The sequence below is a fragment of the Lissotriton helveticus genome, chromosome 2_1 (genome assembly GCF_964261635.1).
Source record: "Lissotriton helveticus chromosome 2_1, aLisHel1.1, whole genome shotgun sequence".
Lineage (NCBI taxonomy): Eukaryota > Metazoa > Chordata > Amphibia > Caudata > Salamandridae > Lissotriton > Lissotriton helveticus.
In genome coordinates this window covers 453,071,587-453,091,023 of record NC_136059.1, presented here as the reverse complement: position 1 = coordinate 453,091,023, position 19,437 = coordinate 453,071,587, and the positions used below count along the sequence as shown (strand labels likewise).

General features: G+C 44.9%; 1 protein-coding gene across 1 annotated transcript in view; it reads right to left on the bottom strand.

Annotated features, from left to right (window-relative positions):
- Window positions 1-19,437, bottom strand: part of MTREX (Mtr4 exosome RNA helicase) — an 865,138-nt gene that overhangs the window by 401,655 nt on the left and 444,046 nt on the right. The window contains exon 15 of the mRNA XM_078675087.1: window positions 8,696-8,821. Within this exon, the coding sequence (XP_078531213.1) occupies window positions 8,696-8,821 (126 nt within the window). The remainder of the gene's footprint in view (window positions 1-8,695; window positions 8,822-19,437) is intronic.

Below are 19,437 nucleotides of genomic sequence, written 5' to 3'. Positions count from 1 at the left end.
GAGGTATCATCCTTGGTCGAGGAAAAGATCTATAGAGACCTTTAAGGAACTGTTTTATAAGTCTACTAGACCAGAGAGAGGGCCCCTTAGACGTTCTTTTAAATCTTGAGATCGCCGCCAAATGTACCCCCCCCCCAAAAAAAAAACCTTTATTGAAACAAACAAAGGCGAATAAGGGTGAGCAGTTATTCCGGTACAAATCATTATGTGCATGTATACAATTGTTTCCTTTGGTTCACAATAAGTTCAGAGTAAACAACTTGAGCACAGAAGTAGAAAAGGCAAAATGAAACAAAGTGAGGAAGTCCACTCACAGAGTCTAATTGCCATCCAGGTCCATGGCGTCATGAAGGAAAATAAAACACTTTTAGATCAACATTCGTCCAGCTATCCCGGATGGCACAGCAAAGGTAGAACAGATATAAGGGCAATATTCCTTCATCCATTCGCCCATAACGCCCCCAACTCCCTCCCCCCCCCTCGCTGCCGGGCCTAGCAAAAACAAGGAAAACAAAATATGGGCTTTAGTCATGGGATAGGTTCGAAGCTACCCTACCTCTGTCGGGTCCTCATGTGCCGGGTTGTTTTGAGCAAGTGAGTCCATCTGATCTGTGGATGTGGAAGTCAGGGTCTGCTGTGATAGCGGGGCGTCTAATCTCATCAGTTCCTGGATCATCACTCCCCAGGCCTGCAGAACCTCAGGTAGTTTCCCGTCCCTCCTCGTATGCCTCATATGCGCTTCCTCCGCCAAAGCCCATTCCCCCAGATCCACCCTCCACCTCCGTGGCAATGGGCCCTGTGGGGATAGCCAGTGGATTGCAATACGGCGTAGAGACGTAACTAGGCCCAGTATAAGGAAACGTCTGCTCACTTTACGTTTAGGGTCCTTGGGGATCAAGCCCAGGAGGCATGGGCGTAGGTCTAAATCAATTGCCCAACCCGTAATCCCTGTCAGGGTCTCCAGAACCGACTTCCAATAAGATTGGAGGGTGGGGCACGTCCATACCACATGGACAAAATCCGCTTGGGGAGTGCGACATTTCGGGCAGTGGGAGTCTCTAGTAGCATCAATAACCTGAAGCCGTTTGGGGGAGAGGTAGGTCATGTGCACTATATTATATTGAATTTGTTTAAAGCGGTCGCCAAATGTACCCTTATGGAGGAGTGGGCAAGGCCCGACTGCGCAAGATGCAGCAAGTAGGGTAATATTTGTTCTAGAGACGTGGCAAATGGACGTAGACCTTTGTCCGCACATCAGATGCAGAAGCGTTTCCACTTTAGGAAATAAGTCTTATTAGTGCTGTCTGCTCTTGCCCTGGCTAGGATGTCTTTACAATCCTGCAGGATGTTCATATTGCTGAATTCTCTGTACTCAGGAGCCAGGCCGACAACCTGAGAGATTTCAGATCCGGATGTTGAATCTGCTTGTTGCTCATCGTGAGAAGAGATGGATGTTGATGCAGATGGATCGGCGGCTGCAGAGAGAAGCGATGAAGGTCCGTGAACCAATGTTGCCTCTGCCAGAATGGGGCTATCAGAATTAAGGTGCATGGTTCCGCCTTCATCTTCCTGATGACTCAGGTAATCATTGGAAATGGCGGAAATGCGTACGCAAAGATGTTGCGCCATGCTATGGAAAATGCATTTCCGATAGACTTTGACTGGGGATGCCAACTTGCGAAGCTGTGGCATTTGGTGTTTTCTCTGGTCGCAAACAGGTCGATTTGCGGTGTTCCCCATCTCGAGAAGATTTGATCTGTGGTTCTCATGTCTAGCTCCCCATTCGTGCGTCGAGGACCTCTGTCTGCTCAGGGCGTCTGCGATGACATTGTCCTTGCCTGGGACGTACTCCACCCTCAACGAGACACCGTGGAGAATGAGCCAATTCCAGATCTTCTGTGATTCGCGAGATAGTGTCAGCGAACACGTCCCTCACTGTTTGTTCAGGTAGTGCATCGTCGTGGTGTTGTCGGTCCTGACGAGTACAAGGGAGTTCCTGATCCTTGGCAAGAAAGATTGCAAGGCTAGAAAGACTGCTCTTAGCTCCAGCAGGTTGATATGGAGCCGTGTCTCCGGTTCCGACCATCTGCCACTGATCTGCAATTCCTGCAGGACTGCTCCCCAACCTTCCAGGGAGGCGTCCTGGAAGGTTGCTGGAAGCAGGAACGGCAATCCCTGTGAGAGGTTCTTGGGCGATCTCCACCACTGCAATGCCTTGGTGATCTGCATCGTGATCTTTATGCGGTCTTCGAACGATCCCGTGCATTGCGTCCACTGTTTAGACAAAGCCTCTTGGAGTGGACGCATCCGGAGGCGACAGTGTGGTATGAGCAGAATGCACGAGGACATCATTCCCAAGAGGGATTTGAAGGTACGGACTGGCAAAGTTTTCCTTGAAGCCACAGCTGAGGCCAGAGACGATTTTGCGTTTTCTCTCCTGAGATGGGAAAGCCTTCGCAGCTTTTGTATCCAGAGTTGCTCCGAGGAAAGTAATGACTCAAGAGGGATGTAAAGTGGATTTGTCTTGATTTAGTGTTAGACCCAAGTGCTTGAAGAGATTCAAACAGGCGTTGGAGGATTTGATTGTGCCTGTTAGGGATGGTGCCTTCACCAGCCAGTCGTCTAAATACGGGAAGACTTGATGGCCATGTTGTCTGAGGAATGCTGCCACCGGCGAGAGACACTTGGTGAATATCCGGGGTGCCGACTTGATGCCAAAAGGGAGGACGCGGAACTGATAGTGCCGCCCCACCACTGCAAATCGTAGAAACTTCCTGTGAGTTTTGTGGACTGGGATGTGAAAGTATGCGTCCTGCAGATCTAAGGACGTCATGAAGTCTCCCTCCTCTAAGAGCCCCAAGATCTCCTGAATCGTGACCATGCGGAACGATTGCCTTTTTAAGAATGCGTTGAGTGCCCCGAGGTCTAGAATGGGCCTCCATTTCTTTTCCTTCTTTTGAACGAGGAAGAAGCGGGGGTAAAACCCTCTCCCCTTGTGAGCTGGTGGTACTCGCTCTATAGCTCCTTTCTGTAGCATAATGGAGATTTCTTGAAGAAGCAATCGCAGGTTTTTGTGGGGCATTGGGCGAGGAGGGGTCGTTGGAGGGATAGTTTCGAATTCTATAGAGTGTCCAAATTGAATTAACTGGAGGGCCCACCGTTCCGTTGTTATCCTCCTCCAATTGTTGAGGAATTTGGGTCAATTTTCCTCCAATCTTCAAAGAAGGAGATGAGGGATGGACTGGCTGTAGGAATAGGTCATTGGCATCTGCTAGTGGCCTTCCGTTGGTTCTTTCCTCTAAAATTGGACCTTCCAAAGGAGGATTGTCTGCCTTGCTGTTGTTGGCGAGGTTGGTATTGTGACTTGCCTTGGCTGTAAGAGTACGATGATCTATTTTGATCACTGCCTCTGTAAGAGGGCTGTCCTCTGCATCTGTTCCCTCGAAAGGACTGGTTCCAAAATTGCAGAGTACCGAGTGCTCTCGCTGTGTCCGTGTCCTTCTTTATTGTTTGTAGCGCTTCGTCTATCTTGGCTCCAAACAGGTGTTGTCTGTCGTATGGCATGTCCAGGACCTTAGATTGCACCTCCTGCCGAAATGAGGTAGATTTGAGCCACCCCTGCCTACGCATGACAGCTGCACCTGCCAGCTGTCTGAATCCAGTCATGGCCACATCCAGAGCACAGTCGATCAATTCAGAGGCCGAAGATTGGCCTTCTAGAAGTAGGGCTTGGACTTCCTCCTTCGTGGCATCTGGCAGCTCTGATAAATACGGAGCGATGTCGGCCCACAACTGTCTATTATATCTTCCCAGCAGCGCAATAGAATTGGCAGCTTTTACTGTCATTGCCGAGGTGGTGGAAAAACGCTTTCCAATATTGTCCAGTTTCCTGCCCTCCTTATCTGGAGGAGCTGTGAATGGAGAGGAGGGATTCCTGGAATTTTTCTGCGCTGCCTGTGTAACCACAGAGTCTGGTTTGGGATGCCCTGTAAGGCAGGCTGGCGCTGATGTTGGGGCCTTGTACTTTTTGTCCAGCCGTGGAACCAGTGCTGAAACCGAGGCTGGAGTCTGCATCAACTGCAGGCCCTCTTTCCAAATATGTTCAATTATGGGAATTGATCTGGTTGTCCTTTTAAGTGGCTCCTTAAAATCATAAAGGAAACAGTCAGTTTCCTGAGACTCCATCGTCATGTGGAACCTCTTGGCTGCTCTCTCCATCAGATTGTGGAACCTTCCTATGTCTGCCGGAGGTGAACCTGAGGTAGCGGGCTCCGGTGATGCAGGAGAAGAAATGATTTAGTCATCACCGTCATCGTGATTGGAAGGGTCATCTTGTATTTCCCCTTCTTCTTGTTGTCCTTCCTCATCGTCCGATGATGGAGGATCTTGTATCTGTTCCCTTTCCTGATGAATTACCAATTCCGGCGGTCTGGGTCGTGGAGACTGAGCCGTCCCCACTGCTTGGAGGAGGCTGCCTAGCTACTGATGCTGAGGACTCTGGGAATCGCTGTTTGTAATCCTGAATCAAAAATCGCAAATCAGACACTATAGACGCTGGTGGACATACCATGGGCGTAACGTGAGTCTGAACCTGTTGTTGAACCTCATGTTCTTGTGTCACCTCAACATCATCAACATCCTCATCAGTGCTTTGGCATTTGACCACAAGATGGGATGGACTAGTCGCCTGTGTCTCATACTCTTCATCCGACTCCTCATCCTGCAGGAGACAAGAAGGCGGCAATCCCTGCACTCTACTCGGGGATGTTAACTCTGGCGTAATCGCCTTTTTTGAGCTCTTTACCATGGAAGTGCTCGTCGACGGCAGGACCCTGGATGACCCCTCGTCTACAGATGGCATTTCCTGTGTTTGCCCCATCGACAATGGAATAGTCGTTGAGTGTTTCCATTGAGCGTCGACGATGTCTTCGTCGACGGTGTGCTGGACGACTGTAGCTCTATCGGCTTTGCTTTCGTCGACGATGTCCTCGTCGACGATGACTTCGACGACGATACCTTCGTCGACGCCGCCACTGTCATCGGCATCTTCGTCGCAGATTCCTTCGTCGACGGTACACTCGTCGACGACGATGAATTCGTCGACGGCACCGATGTCGACGGTGCTTTGCTAGTCGTCGACACAGGCGTCGGTGCTGGAGCCGCCGACGATTTTTTAATGAGAATAAACGACGACACAGGCTTACCCGCCGTCGATGAGGATGTCGTCGACGAAGAAAACGTCGACGATGCTGTCGTCGATGTGGAAACGTAGACGGGAGATACAGCTTTCTTATGCGCTGATGAAGGCGTCGACGATGTCGTCGTCGACGGCGCTGGCTTTTTGAAGGAGTGTGCCTCCTTGTCTGACGCTGAAGACCTTGTCTCTGAAGGTTTTTTGATAACCTTCTTTGGAGGAGCGTCTGCAGGGCTAGGGGAAGCCACCCTTGGCCTTTTTAAAGACAATTTAGAAGAAACAGAGGAATACTCATCTTCTTCTGAAGATTCCAGATTGTCCCTGGTCTTGAACCTGTTAAGCCAGAGTAAAAGGCGTCCTTCTCTGTCCTTTAGCGTCTTTGTAGAAAAGGTTCTACAAATCTTGCAGTCTTTTGCTGAATGGTCCGGATAGAGACAATACAAACATGTCTTATGCTGGTCGTCCACATGTAACCTCTTTTTCCCACAAGAAGTACATGCCCTGAATAGACCCTTCTTCTGAGGGTCAGCCATGGTCAAATTTGAAGAGAAGAATCCAAAGTTGTGAAGAAATAAGGTTGAAAAAAGGAAACCTGAGGAGAACTCAGGTGGAGACTTCCTTAGCACAACGTGCGGTAGAAAATCTGAGAGACTGAGGCTCCTGTCAGGAAGGTTCTAGAGGGAGGTGTTAGCTGATTGGCTCTCTTCTAGAGTTTGGTCCTTTTAACAAAAGGACATAGATAGGCCTACTTTTCTCTATATATGTCTATAGGACATTACTTTTCTATGTACCGGAGACTCCCGTCTCGACGACGGGCAATGATTCAGGCATGTGAATCTATGAAAGACACCCATAATACTGGATAACTGCCATTCTTACATTCAGCTTGTGTAGGCCTCACTGCCTGTTTTTTTAAGATCTTGGAAAAAAAGCTGGCAGCTGTAGTGTTTAAATGACCTAGAAGTGTGAGGTGATCTTTGATACAAACAGTGGGGTTGTTCTCATTACCATTTAGTACTTGTGTGTGGGTGAGGTACTTGACACACGGTGGTGTCTTTCGTACAGTTATCTTTTGCTCTGTGTATCACACGAGTGTATGAATCTGTTCCAGTTTGTCGTGTAACACTTCTTGTGCTCCCTCAGCTGGCTTCTTTAAGGATTTCTATAGTTCACTGAGGGAGACCTAGATGGCCAAACTCCAAGTACACAGGAACCACACAGTCAGGATAATGGTTGCTGGCTCTGGGTATTAATTCAGTGCTAGTCATTGTTAACAAGCCTTAATGAGGCTGTAGTCTCATCACGCTGGCCTGTGCCATCTACACCAGCTCTGAAATCATGTTTGCCTGGCCCAATAAGGGGTGATGAGCATCAGTTCCCCACCCCAGTTCAGACACAGCTATATGCAAATCAGTCTTGACCCTGTGCCTCATGGGAACAGTCCAGCCCGAACTACCAAGCCATGTCAGCCCTGGACCGGAAACAAGCATCCTGGGACCGGTTACGGGTTAACAGCCCTCATCAGCCAGGCTAGCTCGAATCCAGTGGCAAAGTGAGCAAGGGACCCACATCTGGGCATACCCTGCCAACTTAGGGCAAACAAAGCCTGAGACTGTTAGCCATGCATCTCTCTTTAAGGTGGAGCCCTCGCACAGCTGTCTGCTTGCTGTACCTGGCACATCTGGTGCTGAACTGCCGCATGTGTTGGAAATAGCATTGCCTTCTCAGGTAAACATTTATTTCTCTTGATTGTTGTAAGAAAGTGGATTACATGAGGTGGACCAGTGCTCGCATCAAAGACTAAAGGCCACTACATGCTAAATATCACAAAGTAAATAAACATGTGCTCAACCACTGCTAAGGTGACACACAGCAGTCAGGATTAAATCAAAGGCAATGTGTAAAGTGTTCAGTCCGTACATACACAGAAGAACAAAGTACACGAAACACAATGGTAATAAATGCAGCCAACAAGTTTAACTGGACAAAACGTGTCAGCTGCATTTAAGATCATTGATCACAACAGCCAGTTTATCCTTTATCAGTGACCTGACAATCATAGTAGGCTGGTAGGACCACCAGCTTTAGGCCATAGCCAGGACGGTAGCCGACTTGCTGTGTTGAGATGCCAAATCATCAACTGAGGAGCCTCATGATTAGTGAGTGAAATAGGATTGCACCATCTGGCGTCAAGGAGAGATATTGGTCAAGTCCTTCCACAGGAGATGTTCTAATAAGGAAGCTGCAGTAATCAGTACACAATTAAATGGCACATTTTTATTGTGTGAATTAGAGGAAAGATATAATAGCCTGAAGGCAAGTGGACTCAGCAGAATGTGCTTTTGATAAGGTCAGATTACTGTTGAAGAGCACATCTAAATTCCAAATCTAGGCTAGTTCTGGTGGCTGGTCTGTGGAGTCCAATTAATAGAAAGTGAGGGGAGAAGGATAAACTGGGCCTGCTAATAATAGTTCATACTTGTGGTGAAATTAATTAAGGTGCATACAAACTTAGACTTGCTTCAGATAGACATGTACTTGCTAATGGACCCCCTCCAGCTACTAGATTAGTCAATTGTCTTCTTTCCAACAGCACACAGGTGTGCTATCAGTTTGAGGGAACCAAAATGAGTGGAAAGCCCTCATCTACAATTTACCATTGCGCTTCTAACTCTCTAAGCATGAATATAAAGTTACCAGTTGAAAGCACCACAATAGGTCATGTGAATATCCAAGTGATGAATGTATGCACTGTACAATCTGCCTTACGGTCATGGAAAGACAATTACTCATTTTCTTTAGTCTTGATGCATCTGAATTTCAAAGACAAACAAAAGTGCCTGCGCATTACCCTCCTGTTTGGCATTTTTTCCCCTTGGAACCAAAAGCAGCAACTGTATACAGAATAGCCTAAGTTGAAGGCAGAAACAATGGGTTGAGCTGGCAACACAACCCAGACAGTCAGACCTGACTGAGTTCAGCTATGCATAAAGACTTCTTTAGATAAACATATATCCGCTGTCTGAGTCACAGTCCCGACCTTACTTTACATTAAGTTTGGACACGATTACTCCCATGCAACTAGCGACACTCCACTTTAGTCACTTTAAGCATTGCACACATACCAAGAGCAAAACCTGGACGTTCCAAAGTGAACAGAGTAAACCTTCAGAGACTGCAGAAAAAAAAGAAGTTTCTCTCTGCCACACAGGGTTTGAATTGACATGGCAAACATAAAAATAAGACCACGAAATAATCATTACAATCTATATAACAATGGGAACAAAATGAGACTCTACAAAAGCCTAATTATACCAAATTGATTTCCAGGTGATTGTAGCAGAAGAAAACACCTTACATTTAACTTAATGCTATGCCTAAAATGGGTTAAATTTAATTATTCTGTAACTACATAAACAATACAATCAACTGGTATAAATAGATCTCAATTGGATTAAATCAGCATGTCAAGATGGGGTTACTTTAAAAGCCATATAGTACCTTAAGAAGCTGCTTTCCAACAGTAGGGCTCATCTTTTCATCCACCATGAGGATAACAATCCCTCTTTCATCCATGCCTCGTCTACCGGCTCGACCAGACATTTGAATGTATTCACCAGATGAAAGCTGTAGATCAGAGTCACAATAATACAGTGGTTAAACAAACGGCTGCCTTAAAATCAAGGTAAAAGAAAAAAAATGCATTTACCTGTAACTACAGTTATCCAGCATTGGTATCTTTCATTGTCTTACATTCTTTGATTAGTTCCCAACCTCAAGCAAGGTATCCTTTATAAATCAATGTTAACATAGCTGGCTACACACACTCAAAAACTCAAACAGCCAGAGACCAGGTGTAGACTAGCCACATGATTTTATTTGCCCAAACTAAGGCAAATTAGTTGGAGAGATACAGAGCTCCATTCCCTCCCCCACGTTCAGCTTTTCTAAGCACATACACTAATACACATGGGTACATATATAGCCTTAGAAAGGATGGAAGGAGGGTCGCATTTGAATCCAAGATGGATATCAACGCTGAAAAACTATAATTACAGGCCATTAAAATTTTTCTTCCCCAGCATCAGATCTTTTGTAGATTTACATGCTTTAATTAAGATGAGCAAAGGAGTTTTCAATCAAGACGATGATGAGAAAAGGCACACCTTAATGAAACATTGCGTAGAGTTGCCTGTGCAATTACTATCTCCAATTTGAAATAGATATCCAAGCAGTAATAGTTCATAAAGGTGTGAGTGATACCCTTGCAAACAGTACAGTTGTGGCTGTCATGCCTCCTATCGACTGTGCTCCCACCCTGCACTGTAACGGTCTGCCTGCATTGGAATGGCAGAATCTGAAGAATGAAGATATCCAGCATGAAATACTTCGTTCATCATTATTCTTTGTTCAAGAACCCAATAACAATAAAAGTTACAATAAAACATAATGCACACTTCCATAATACATTAAAAGTTGCTCTGACAATCAGTGATATATATATATATATTTTTTAAGGCTTAAGGTAAACATTGTATAAGAAGAATTCATAATGCATTAGTTGTCTTCAAACGTATTGCACACTGCATTAAAGTTGCAGTAAAAAAGTATAGCTTCGATGCTGGTAAAGATTGCAAGAACATCATGGCTGCACTATACGTTCTAAAATTGGCCGGTTTTAAAGAGGGTAAAATAAGCAACTTCCTCAATGTAAAATAAAACTTGCAAAATAGAATAAAGTGTAATGTGACTTGTGCAGAGCAGTCATCACATGGACAGACCGGTAAATTAGTGATATAGATGCCCCGCACAGGGTAGGCTACAAGAAAGTGTACAATATTCCGCCTGAGCCTTTTTATCAAAAACCTTTGATGCATATGGCTGAACCAAATTAGGTGATGTTCTGTGCTAGGAGTAGTGGAAGTTGAAGCATGGACCAGAACGGTGAAATTGCCAGAGTTCCTGTACAATCTGTTGTCAGTGCATTTAGCAAACAATATTTCCCTCAATGATTTAACAAATTGACTAACAAGATGCCGGGTTTTAAAAAAATCAGATAATTCCAGATTAATACAGGTATTGCATATATATGAAATCCAAGGAATTTTCAGACCACGCTCGAATTCAAGACAGTCAGCTAGACGAGTGATTGAATTTAGATTCTCCCTCGGTCAATACCTTCAACCATAATAAAAGCGGTTGCTTTTAATAAAGCCCTTCTAAATCCTCTACAGCCCAAGGAGATCATTAATGCCCCATAAACAGCATTTGGGCCGCACATTGCCTTGTAGATTCTCATAAGTTCTCTGATGGGTTTGCTTCCCAACCTACTTGCAAAGCTAAGGACCGCCTTTGTGCTTCTTGTCAGAGCAGCTGCTCTTGTTTTCACAGGGCTTCAGGGGACTTTATCATCAAATAGGATTCCCAAATATGGGTATGAGGGGGATCGTGCTAATTTTTTTTATTATTCAATGAAAAAAACTGTCCTTTTTCCAAGAACCATACATCATTGTGTTTTTTTGCTTGATTTACAATAAGACCTACGTCGGTCATAAAAGCACAAAAATGATCAAACAATTACTGCAACCCAATCGCAGTTCTGGCCAATAAGACTGCGTTATCAGCATAAATCCTTGCCAGAACACTGCGATTTTCTACCCAGGGGTAGTCAACATTAGTATCTTCTAAGTGTTTCTCAAAGCCATTAGCACACAGTGAAAAAATTAAAAGGAGCCATAACGCAAACCTAGCATACGCCTCTAGCGAGCTTTAAGCTTTCTGGTTTTTCCCCACCAGGGCCACACCTCAAGCTTGCAGTGACTTCTAGGTGTAACTCCCTCAGAAAAGAGACAATACTCCTCATTACCCCAAGTTCAATGCTACTGATCCAGAGCTTTGACCTTTTGGCTGAGTCAAATGCAGAGCTGCAATCCATTAAAGCTAGATATAGCTCTGCTTCCTTGGCCATTGTGCATTTATTTATTAAAAGGTATAAATTGAGGCACTGCTCAATTGTACCAAGGCCGGTGTGGAACCCTAACTGCAGCTCTGAGAGAACATTCTTCTCGGTTGCCCAGGTTTGCAAAGGCTCTAATTATGGATCCTGCCCATTATTTTAGCAGTGCAATTAATTAGCGTAATAGAGAGGGAGCATTGTGGACTCCCCTTAGAGCAGAGGTCGTCAAACATTTTTGCTCTGAGCCCCCTTAATGAAAATGTTTTGAAGTTCGCCCCCCTTCAAAACTTTATGGCAAGACTTGGGGGTGCGGAAGTAGTAAGGCTGAGCACAGGGGGCTGGGAGTACGAGATCATTTCACGGGTACTTTTCTGTAGCTCACATTCTGCACTAAATGTGAGCAGTATAAAAGAGCAAATATGTCACACAAAAACAAAAATTTACTCAAAAACTATACCCCAAATATTTAGGGTATTGTTAGCACCTTACACATCTGGGCCCCAAAGCAACTTTACCTTACCAATTGCACTAATGATACCTGCAACCCCTGAGTAGTAGGCTGCCTCACTGCCTTTCCCCCCATGCCTGTCCATCACTCCAATCCTGAAACAGACACTATGGCCCTTTCAGAAAAAATTAGCCCCCTCTCCCCTCCCCCCCCCCCCCCCCCCCCCAAGTTGCCCCCGTTCTGCAAAGTGTGTTCCTCAGCTCTAATGCTAGCAAGGCCCAGGGTTTGTAAGACAGTCATGGTCTGATGTGCTGGGCCCCTCAATCCCCTGGGATCCAGAGCCACCTTACCTGCTGCACTAATGATAGCTGCTACCTAGCGAAACAGGCAGTCTTCTCTGCTCTCTGTTAAAACCATGGGCCCAATCTTTCATCATACCCATTCTGTTGTCACTCTGAGTCCCATGCTAAGCTGTCTCTTCTGCATCAATATATTTACCTCCCTTGGGCAATTGGTACGAGGCCTAAATCACTGGCACATCAAGGGTGCATTGGGGGCCTAATGCAAGCAAGGAACAATAAAGGAAGGATAGTAAAGCAGCATAATTGGTATTTAGTTGGCCCCTCACACCACTGGGCGTCAGTGCCACTGCACCTGCAGCATCAATGATACCCACAGCCCTACGAAACAGGCTTCGTTCTCTGCCCACTACACAGAGCTTTTACTCCTAGACCCAAGGCTCAGAGTGGACTGTCCATGTGTGGAATACAAAAAGGGAACAAAGCCCAACATCTTCCCACCCCCTTCCCTGGTGCTGGGGTCCCATTCTATGTGCCACATGGGTGCCCTGGGCCTTAATACTAGCAAGGAAAATGGGCCTCCACTCCTTGCTAGAAGATAGGGGTGCAGTGGCCCCCTCACGTATGTGGTCCCAGTGCCACTGTAACTGCTACATTAATGGTAGTGCTGGCCCTTTTATGGAAAAACAGCCCCCATATGTTGCCTCCTTCCACAGGTCATCTCTCTAAGAAGGACATGTCTGTCCTTTTGTAGATGGAAACATTAGCTCCCAGATCGCACCCCTCCCATGGGCCATGTATTTGATGCTATCCATGGATCTTGCTCTTTTCCTCTTTCTCCTGGGTCATTACTCTGAAGACCCAGAGACCCAGATGATCAGGGAACTGAAAATGAGACCCTGCAGCCACCCTTCAACTTACATGAAATTAGATATGAATGTCGAAATGGGCAGGGTCTGTGGGGACTGATGTGCCTATATTTTTTTGATTTCACAAAATCAGTTTCCATACTTTTTTGTAAACAAAAAAGAAACAGCCATCCCCGAATAGTTAATGTGGATGTAGTGGTGCCTCTGGGTGAAAGTGGAAGGTGAGAGTGGGGTGCCCTCATGTGCTGTGAAGCCGAGGGCATGACAGCGACCAAGGTGCCTGCAGCCTGAAAGAAATGTAAATGTGTGGAACTGGTTAATCACCAAATGTAAGGGCTGCTTAGGACACAGTATAAGCCTTAATTGATGGAGGCACTTCAAGTTTCATGATGACATGTGACATAATAGTGTTGAATTCTGGAAAGTGTCATTTTAATGGATACCTATAGAAATGCTCGCACTAGGATTACCCATTACTAAAGACATGCTTTGTAAGCATTTGTTTTATGTTAAACACTAAACCCAGAACCACTGGAATTATACCATTCTGTGGCTTTTTTCACATAATAAGCATTATAAACCATCACCTGGTGCATAAGCTGCAGATTTTAGAAAAAAAAATATATTTTTAGTTCAAAATGATCAAAAGTTGCTAAAATGTGGTGATGTGTTCCCACACAGTGGAAGGGTTAACTGGTCACCTTTCATTTGCTTATTTCTGCATTTGGTAAACTGGTACTAATGGGGTAAAATTTCTGCCCAAATAGTATTATCATGTGTAAAAAGTACAAAATAATGAATCGTATTGTCAGAAAATATGCTGAGTTATTTGCCTTTTCTTCTTGCATAGTTTTGTAAACACTGCTGCATAATTTGGTGCTCCACGCACATAATTCCAGTGGCTCTGACTAAACCATTCTGCAGCATCCCATCTTATACCGTGTATACAGTTTTAAAACAAGAATTGACATTCACATTCACAGTGCTTTATGTAAGAGGCTGGGGCCTGTAGCACTATATACACACAAACAAGCCCCGTTTCCCCACTGCGCCCACCAGGATTCAATTATGTGGCTCTTTGGCCTTACACAGAGACATTAACAAATTGAGGTTTCAGAAGTACTAATTTGAAATTATTTTTCATTTGAAGCGTGTTATGTTATCTGCAGTTACCTGCAGGTGAAAAAAACTGAACAAAATAGTTAGAGAAATTGTGTCCTTTTTAAATCATGTCATTGACCATGCACTTCAGCTGCTGCTTGTAAATGAAGAAAGCTTGGAATAAGTAAATTAGTGTTACCAGGCCATTTTCATTTACAAGTTATTACTGAGGTCTTCGCTCCCCCCTGGGAACACTGCCACGGCCCCCCAGGGGGAGCCCTCCACAGTTTGAAGACCTCTGCCTTAGAGCCTCTCAAAGATGTGACCAGGTTTTAGAAGGCCCGTAGCTAGAGAGGCCTTCAAGACATTTGTTGCAAGGACATATTTGCCTTAAAGAGATATACAGGCACCCCATCCAGCCGTGGAGCTTTCCTTGCCGGGCATCTATTAATGGCATCTGACATTGTTCTATACAGGACTCCACTGTTAAATAGGGAAACCTTTATGCTTGTTGCAAAATGATGTTAAAAGCTGGTATGATTAGTGGAATGTACTTGTTCAGTCTATGTGGAATGTTAGGAAATGGGCAATATCTTATGTGTACACTATCACTTCTGCCTCAGCGGACTAAGTGAAGATGTCTGCAAATGGACTTTTTATTTTAGGAGGATGACTGAGGAAGGCACTTTTGTAATAACTTGAGGATTGGTGTTTGCCGCAATCTGGTCCTCAAAAACTTTAGAAATCGCGCTCTTACTGAAAAAGATTTAATTTTCCACACTTACATGGTGAAGAATTATGCCAGAAGCAAAGCAGTTTTCAATCAAACATCTGCAAAGAAGATTTACGACTAGGTTCAAAAGGGCCTCTCATGAGGACCCCAATATTCTGTTGGCTTACTAAACAGGTAGTTGTTTAAATCACCTGGAAGGCACATTTAATACATTTGATGAGCCTAGAGAAATCCAGAGAAGGAGATTGCAAATATCTGCATAGGGGTGCTAAACGGATATTTAGTAAGGAGTACGAAAGACAAGACTCAGCCAAATAAAATAGGCAAGGCAAGAAATATTTAGGCTCAATCCGAAGCCAATTTAAATTGAGCACTTTGAACAGATTCAAACCTACACTTGAGAAATTACGTTTTATTAGTGGATTTAGCTTTCGTTGAGTTCACTGGAGTTACAAAACGTTCTAGAAGTAAGTTCCCACATTTGAAACACAAATTGTAATTGTCAGTTTATTTCCCACTCAGGACATGCAGTTTTTGTTTTACTGGGGGCATGTGTCCACATGTTGTGAATTCCTGCCACATGCTGGACTCAAAATGACAGTGTGGTGCAAACCCACTGCCATAGTGGTGCACTTTCTGTAAAAGATAGTGAAATGATCTTTCTTCTTGCTTGACCATGTTGGGTTGTCGTAAGGGTATTTTCTTATCAGCATCTATTGATTTGGACAAGTAGCAAGCCAGTCTGTCTTCTAATAATAAAGTTGTGGATTTTGAAACAGCAAATCCTGCTCCTTGAATTAATTTTCTTCTATTATAACTGCTACTAGTAAGCTAATTCGTAATGAAGGGAACACAAGGAAGCATGAACACATCATGTACAGCAGCATGCCATGCCTTGAATTTTTATACGAATGTCCTGGGCTAAGGTCATAAGACTCTTGCCACTCACTTGAGAGGGAAACTCATTAATTGTATCTGAATAATCTGTGTTCTCAAATACAACATCTCTCTTGTAAGAAAAAGAATGGATTTCAAACGATCCAGAGTCAAACTGAGCTGATTTAACAGAAGGAGAGTCTTCCGAGTTGCATTGTTTACCTCTTGTTTTGTGGGTGCCATGTGTAGAATCATATGTGCCCCTATTCCTTGTATGTCTAAGATGGTGCCTGGACTGCTGAAAGTGAATGATGTAATACAATGTTGGTGTGTGGCCTGTAGTGGAAGCTAGGAAAGAGAAACCGTTGGAGGGAAGATGGAGGTAAGCTGGGGCCCTACCTGCTGTTGCAGTAACATAAGGGCCTAACCTGAAATAAATGCCTCTAGACTGTTGTATAAAGACCTGACCGTCTAACCAACATTTTTGGGTATGTTGTTAAGGACGTGTGAGAATTCAGCAACACTCTAGTGGCCACATGGAGCCATTTCTGGCAGAGGAGGCATGTCGTGAGAAGGATGATAGCCATGTGACTAGTTTGTGACTAGTCACCATCAAATTCTAGAGCAAACGGTGTCAGTTCAAGCTGCGAACAGGAGGAGCCCAGTGAGAAGTGTGGGCAAGATCTGGCAAGGTCAAGAAGCCAGATCGGAGTTATAACCTGGAGTGGTGTCTCTCAGTGTGTAGTGCTCAGCTTAAGGACAATGACAATGAGCCAGTGTTCGAAGGACAGTGCTGTGGAGACAGTAGGAAGAGGCAGGAAATCTCCTTTACAGTAAGTATAACTCTAAAATCATCCATGGAGCTTCAGGAAGTAATACATTAAACACTGGCAAAAGGAGAATCTTTGGTGAGTGTGCCGTATGATTTCTCATTTAAGGTTATCACTAAGTAGGACCCAAGCTCACTGTGCAACTGGAATCAAGCTGCACCCAACTGATGAGGGCCAACCAGGGCAAAACTGGTCTTCAGTTGCTTGTGTTCCAGGTTAGGAGGTCCAGGCAGCTCAGGCTGGAATGTTGTTTCAGGAGCAGGGTCAATACAGATTTAAATATGGCTGGGTCTAAACTGAGGAGGCATGGTGTGCAACAGAATGACTTACTGGGGTGGGGTTTGAGTAATTGTTAGTGGCTGAGATTAATCCATTTATCCTTTTGTTTCACTGTTTGCCATGAATAGTGGGGAGCTTAATGTCTAGATCAGTAGCAACGGTTCTGCAATTGCTATTTGTTGCTTGTGTGTGTCTGCATGGGCACTGGAGACTAACAGATTTTTGTTTGGGTGAATGCGTAAGCTAGACTCGTTGGAGGTTTAGCAATTTAGAATGATTCTCCCTGTGTTTTATATGTTTGTCCCCATACCCTGTATGTCTTAGCTGGTGCACTGGAAAGTGGAGAATGAAAGATGAAATAGAATGATGGAGTGTGGCTTGGAGAGGAAGCCAAGTGATGGGGACAATTGGAGAGAAGATGGAATCCTAACAAGCCATACCTGCTGTTGCTAAAATAAAGTTACCTCTATATAACTGGAGCGCAACTCTTGTAAGAAGACTTTAACTTCAACATCTTGATGACAGTCACCCAAGCAAAGGGAGACACCATGAAGACCTGGATGTGCTGCCAGAGGTCTAAAAAATATGCTACGAAGCTATCCTCACCATTTTAGAAGCACTCTTCTTGACAACCGGCAAAAAGTAGAGTCAATGAGTAAGGTATCATCTGACAGTCATCTGTTATTCAGTCCATGAAAACAGTAATGTTGTGCCATAATTATCATAGCACAATAGGGTGGCTAACGCACTAGCAATCGTTGCTGATGTGGCTGCATATACAACAACACGATTACACGCTTGCCTGAGTCTACAGCACGGGTCCTTCCCCGGTCATGCCATGCATGGCAGGTTTTTGTGAATAACACTGCACTGTCATATAGATATGCTTTGCCTATATGCTGTGTTAAGTTAGCATGAGCTTATTGGGAGATTAAGCGCCATTTTGCCTTTCTGCTGCTTCTGCACACGACACATGGCTGTTGTTTTGGCTTTGAGCCTAGTAGAGCGTTTTGATTCACACGAGAATAATATGTTGTTACTCTGATATCAGCTTTGCTTAGTGAGCTGTGTCTGTACAGTGAGTGCTGAAGCCTTCAAGGATAACTCGTCACAGTGGTTGTTGTGAGGTCTGATCTTCGCACCTTCCTAGACATAACATACATGCAGCGGCAGCCAAATTCTGGCTTTAGGCACGTTTTATATTGCTTCACATGGAGCACACTTACACACTTGATGGTGCTTCGCATGCAGAGAGCTGGTGGAAGATGATGTGATCCCTTACCACTAGGATCTTGAGGTATGGGGCCGCCCTGCTAAAGCCCAATGAGACCTTCTTAGATATAATATAATATACTCGATAGGGAGGGTGAGAATTAGGTGTTGTTGAACCCTATTCATTTTAGCATTTTAGCATGCGGTCACCTTTTGTATTCTATGGACTAGTAACAATGCTGATTACTTTGCTTCTTATAATATGTTTGCTTGTATTAGCTAAGATACTGCGTTTGAGAACACTGCAATAGTAAATAAATATTTCAAATATGCACGCGTCCTCATTTACTCCTTGTTCTGAATTGGAATGATTGTATAACGAAAGAGTGTTCATGTGTTTCACTTTACCGGAGGTGTACTAAGTCCATGTTCTGGTTTGTCTAAGCATTGGGAGTTTGTAATAACCAATGAGACACTGTAGCTAGTCTGGTAGGGAATTTTGGGTACTAAGGTGAGTTTTGGTACACCCTAATTCACTGAGGTTCCAAGTCTGTATGCACAGTTCTGTAGGAGAACGGAATCCCTGCGACAGCACCACTGCCAGGATCAATGAATAAGTCTTAATTTGATTTAATTTAGTCCATATCCTCATACGTTTGTGCCAAAAACGCACAAGTTACTACTTGTGTAACGATATATTTGTAAGAGACATTAGTTAGTATTAGATTCCTTACCTTAGAATATCCCCAGGCGTCAGACTGGATCCGGAAACCTTTGCGTAGCAGTACCCTTGCGCGTCGGTAGGCGTCTTCGGGTCCGCGTCCGTCGTCAGCGTCGTGGGCGCCGTGATGACGTCGTCGGAGTACTTAGACGCCGCCTCCGCGTGCTGACGTCAGTTCTTAGACACAGCTTTTCTGCGCCAGAAACGCAGAGCCATGTTAAAAACCAACACTGGTGCCATTGAAACTAGGGCCCTGAAAGGGGATAACCCTAACCCTAGATATCGGTTCGCAGAACGGGGAGGATGGGTGGGTCGGTAAGGAATCTAATACTAACTAATGTCTCTTACAGATATATCGTTACACAAGTAGTAACTTGTGCATCTGAAAGAGACACGTTCGTATTAGATTCCTTACCTTAGAATAGATACCCCAGCAATACCAACCCCGGTGGTGGGTCTGCGAACCAATAATCACACCAGAAAGTCCTGGAGGACAGAACGGCCAAAGAAGCCATCCCTCCGGACTTGGCTGTCCAGGCAGTAGTGTCTTGCAAACGTGTGCAGCGATGCCCACGTAGCTGCCTGACAGATGTCTTGTAAGGGCACTCCCCGGCCCAGGGCAGTTGTAGTTGCCGTGGCTCGGGTGGAATGAGCCCGCAATCCAACAGGGGGCTCCTTTCTAGCCAAGGAGTAGCATGCCTGGATACACAAGATGATCCACCGGGAGATGGTCCTCTTGTGCACCGCTTTCCCCTTCTTAGCGCCCACGTAGCCAACAAAGAGTTGGTCATTCACCCGGAACTGGCGTGTGCGATCCAAGTAAAATGAGAGCGCACGTTTTGGGTCCAGACGGTGGAGCCGCTCTTCCTCTTTAGAGGGATGCGGTGGCGGGAAGAAGGTTGGCAAGGTGATAGACTGC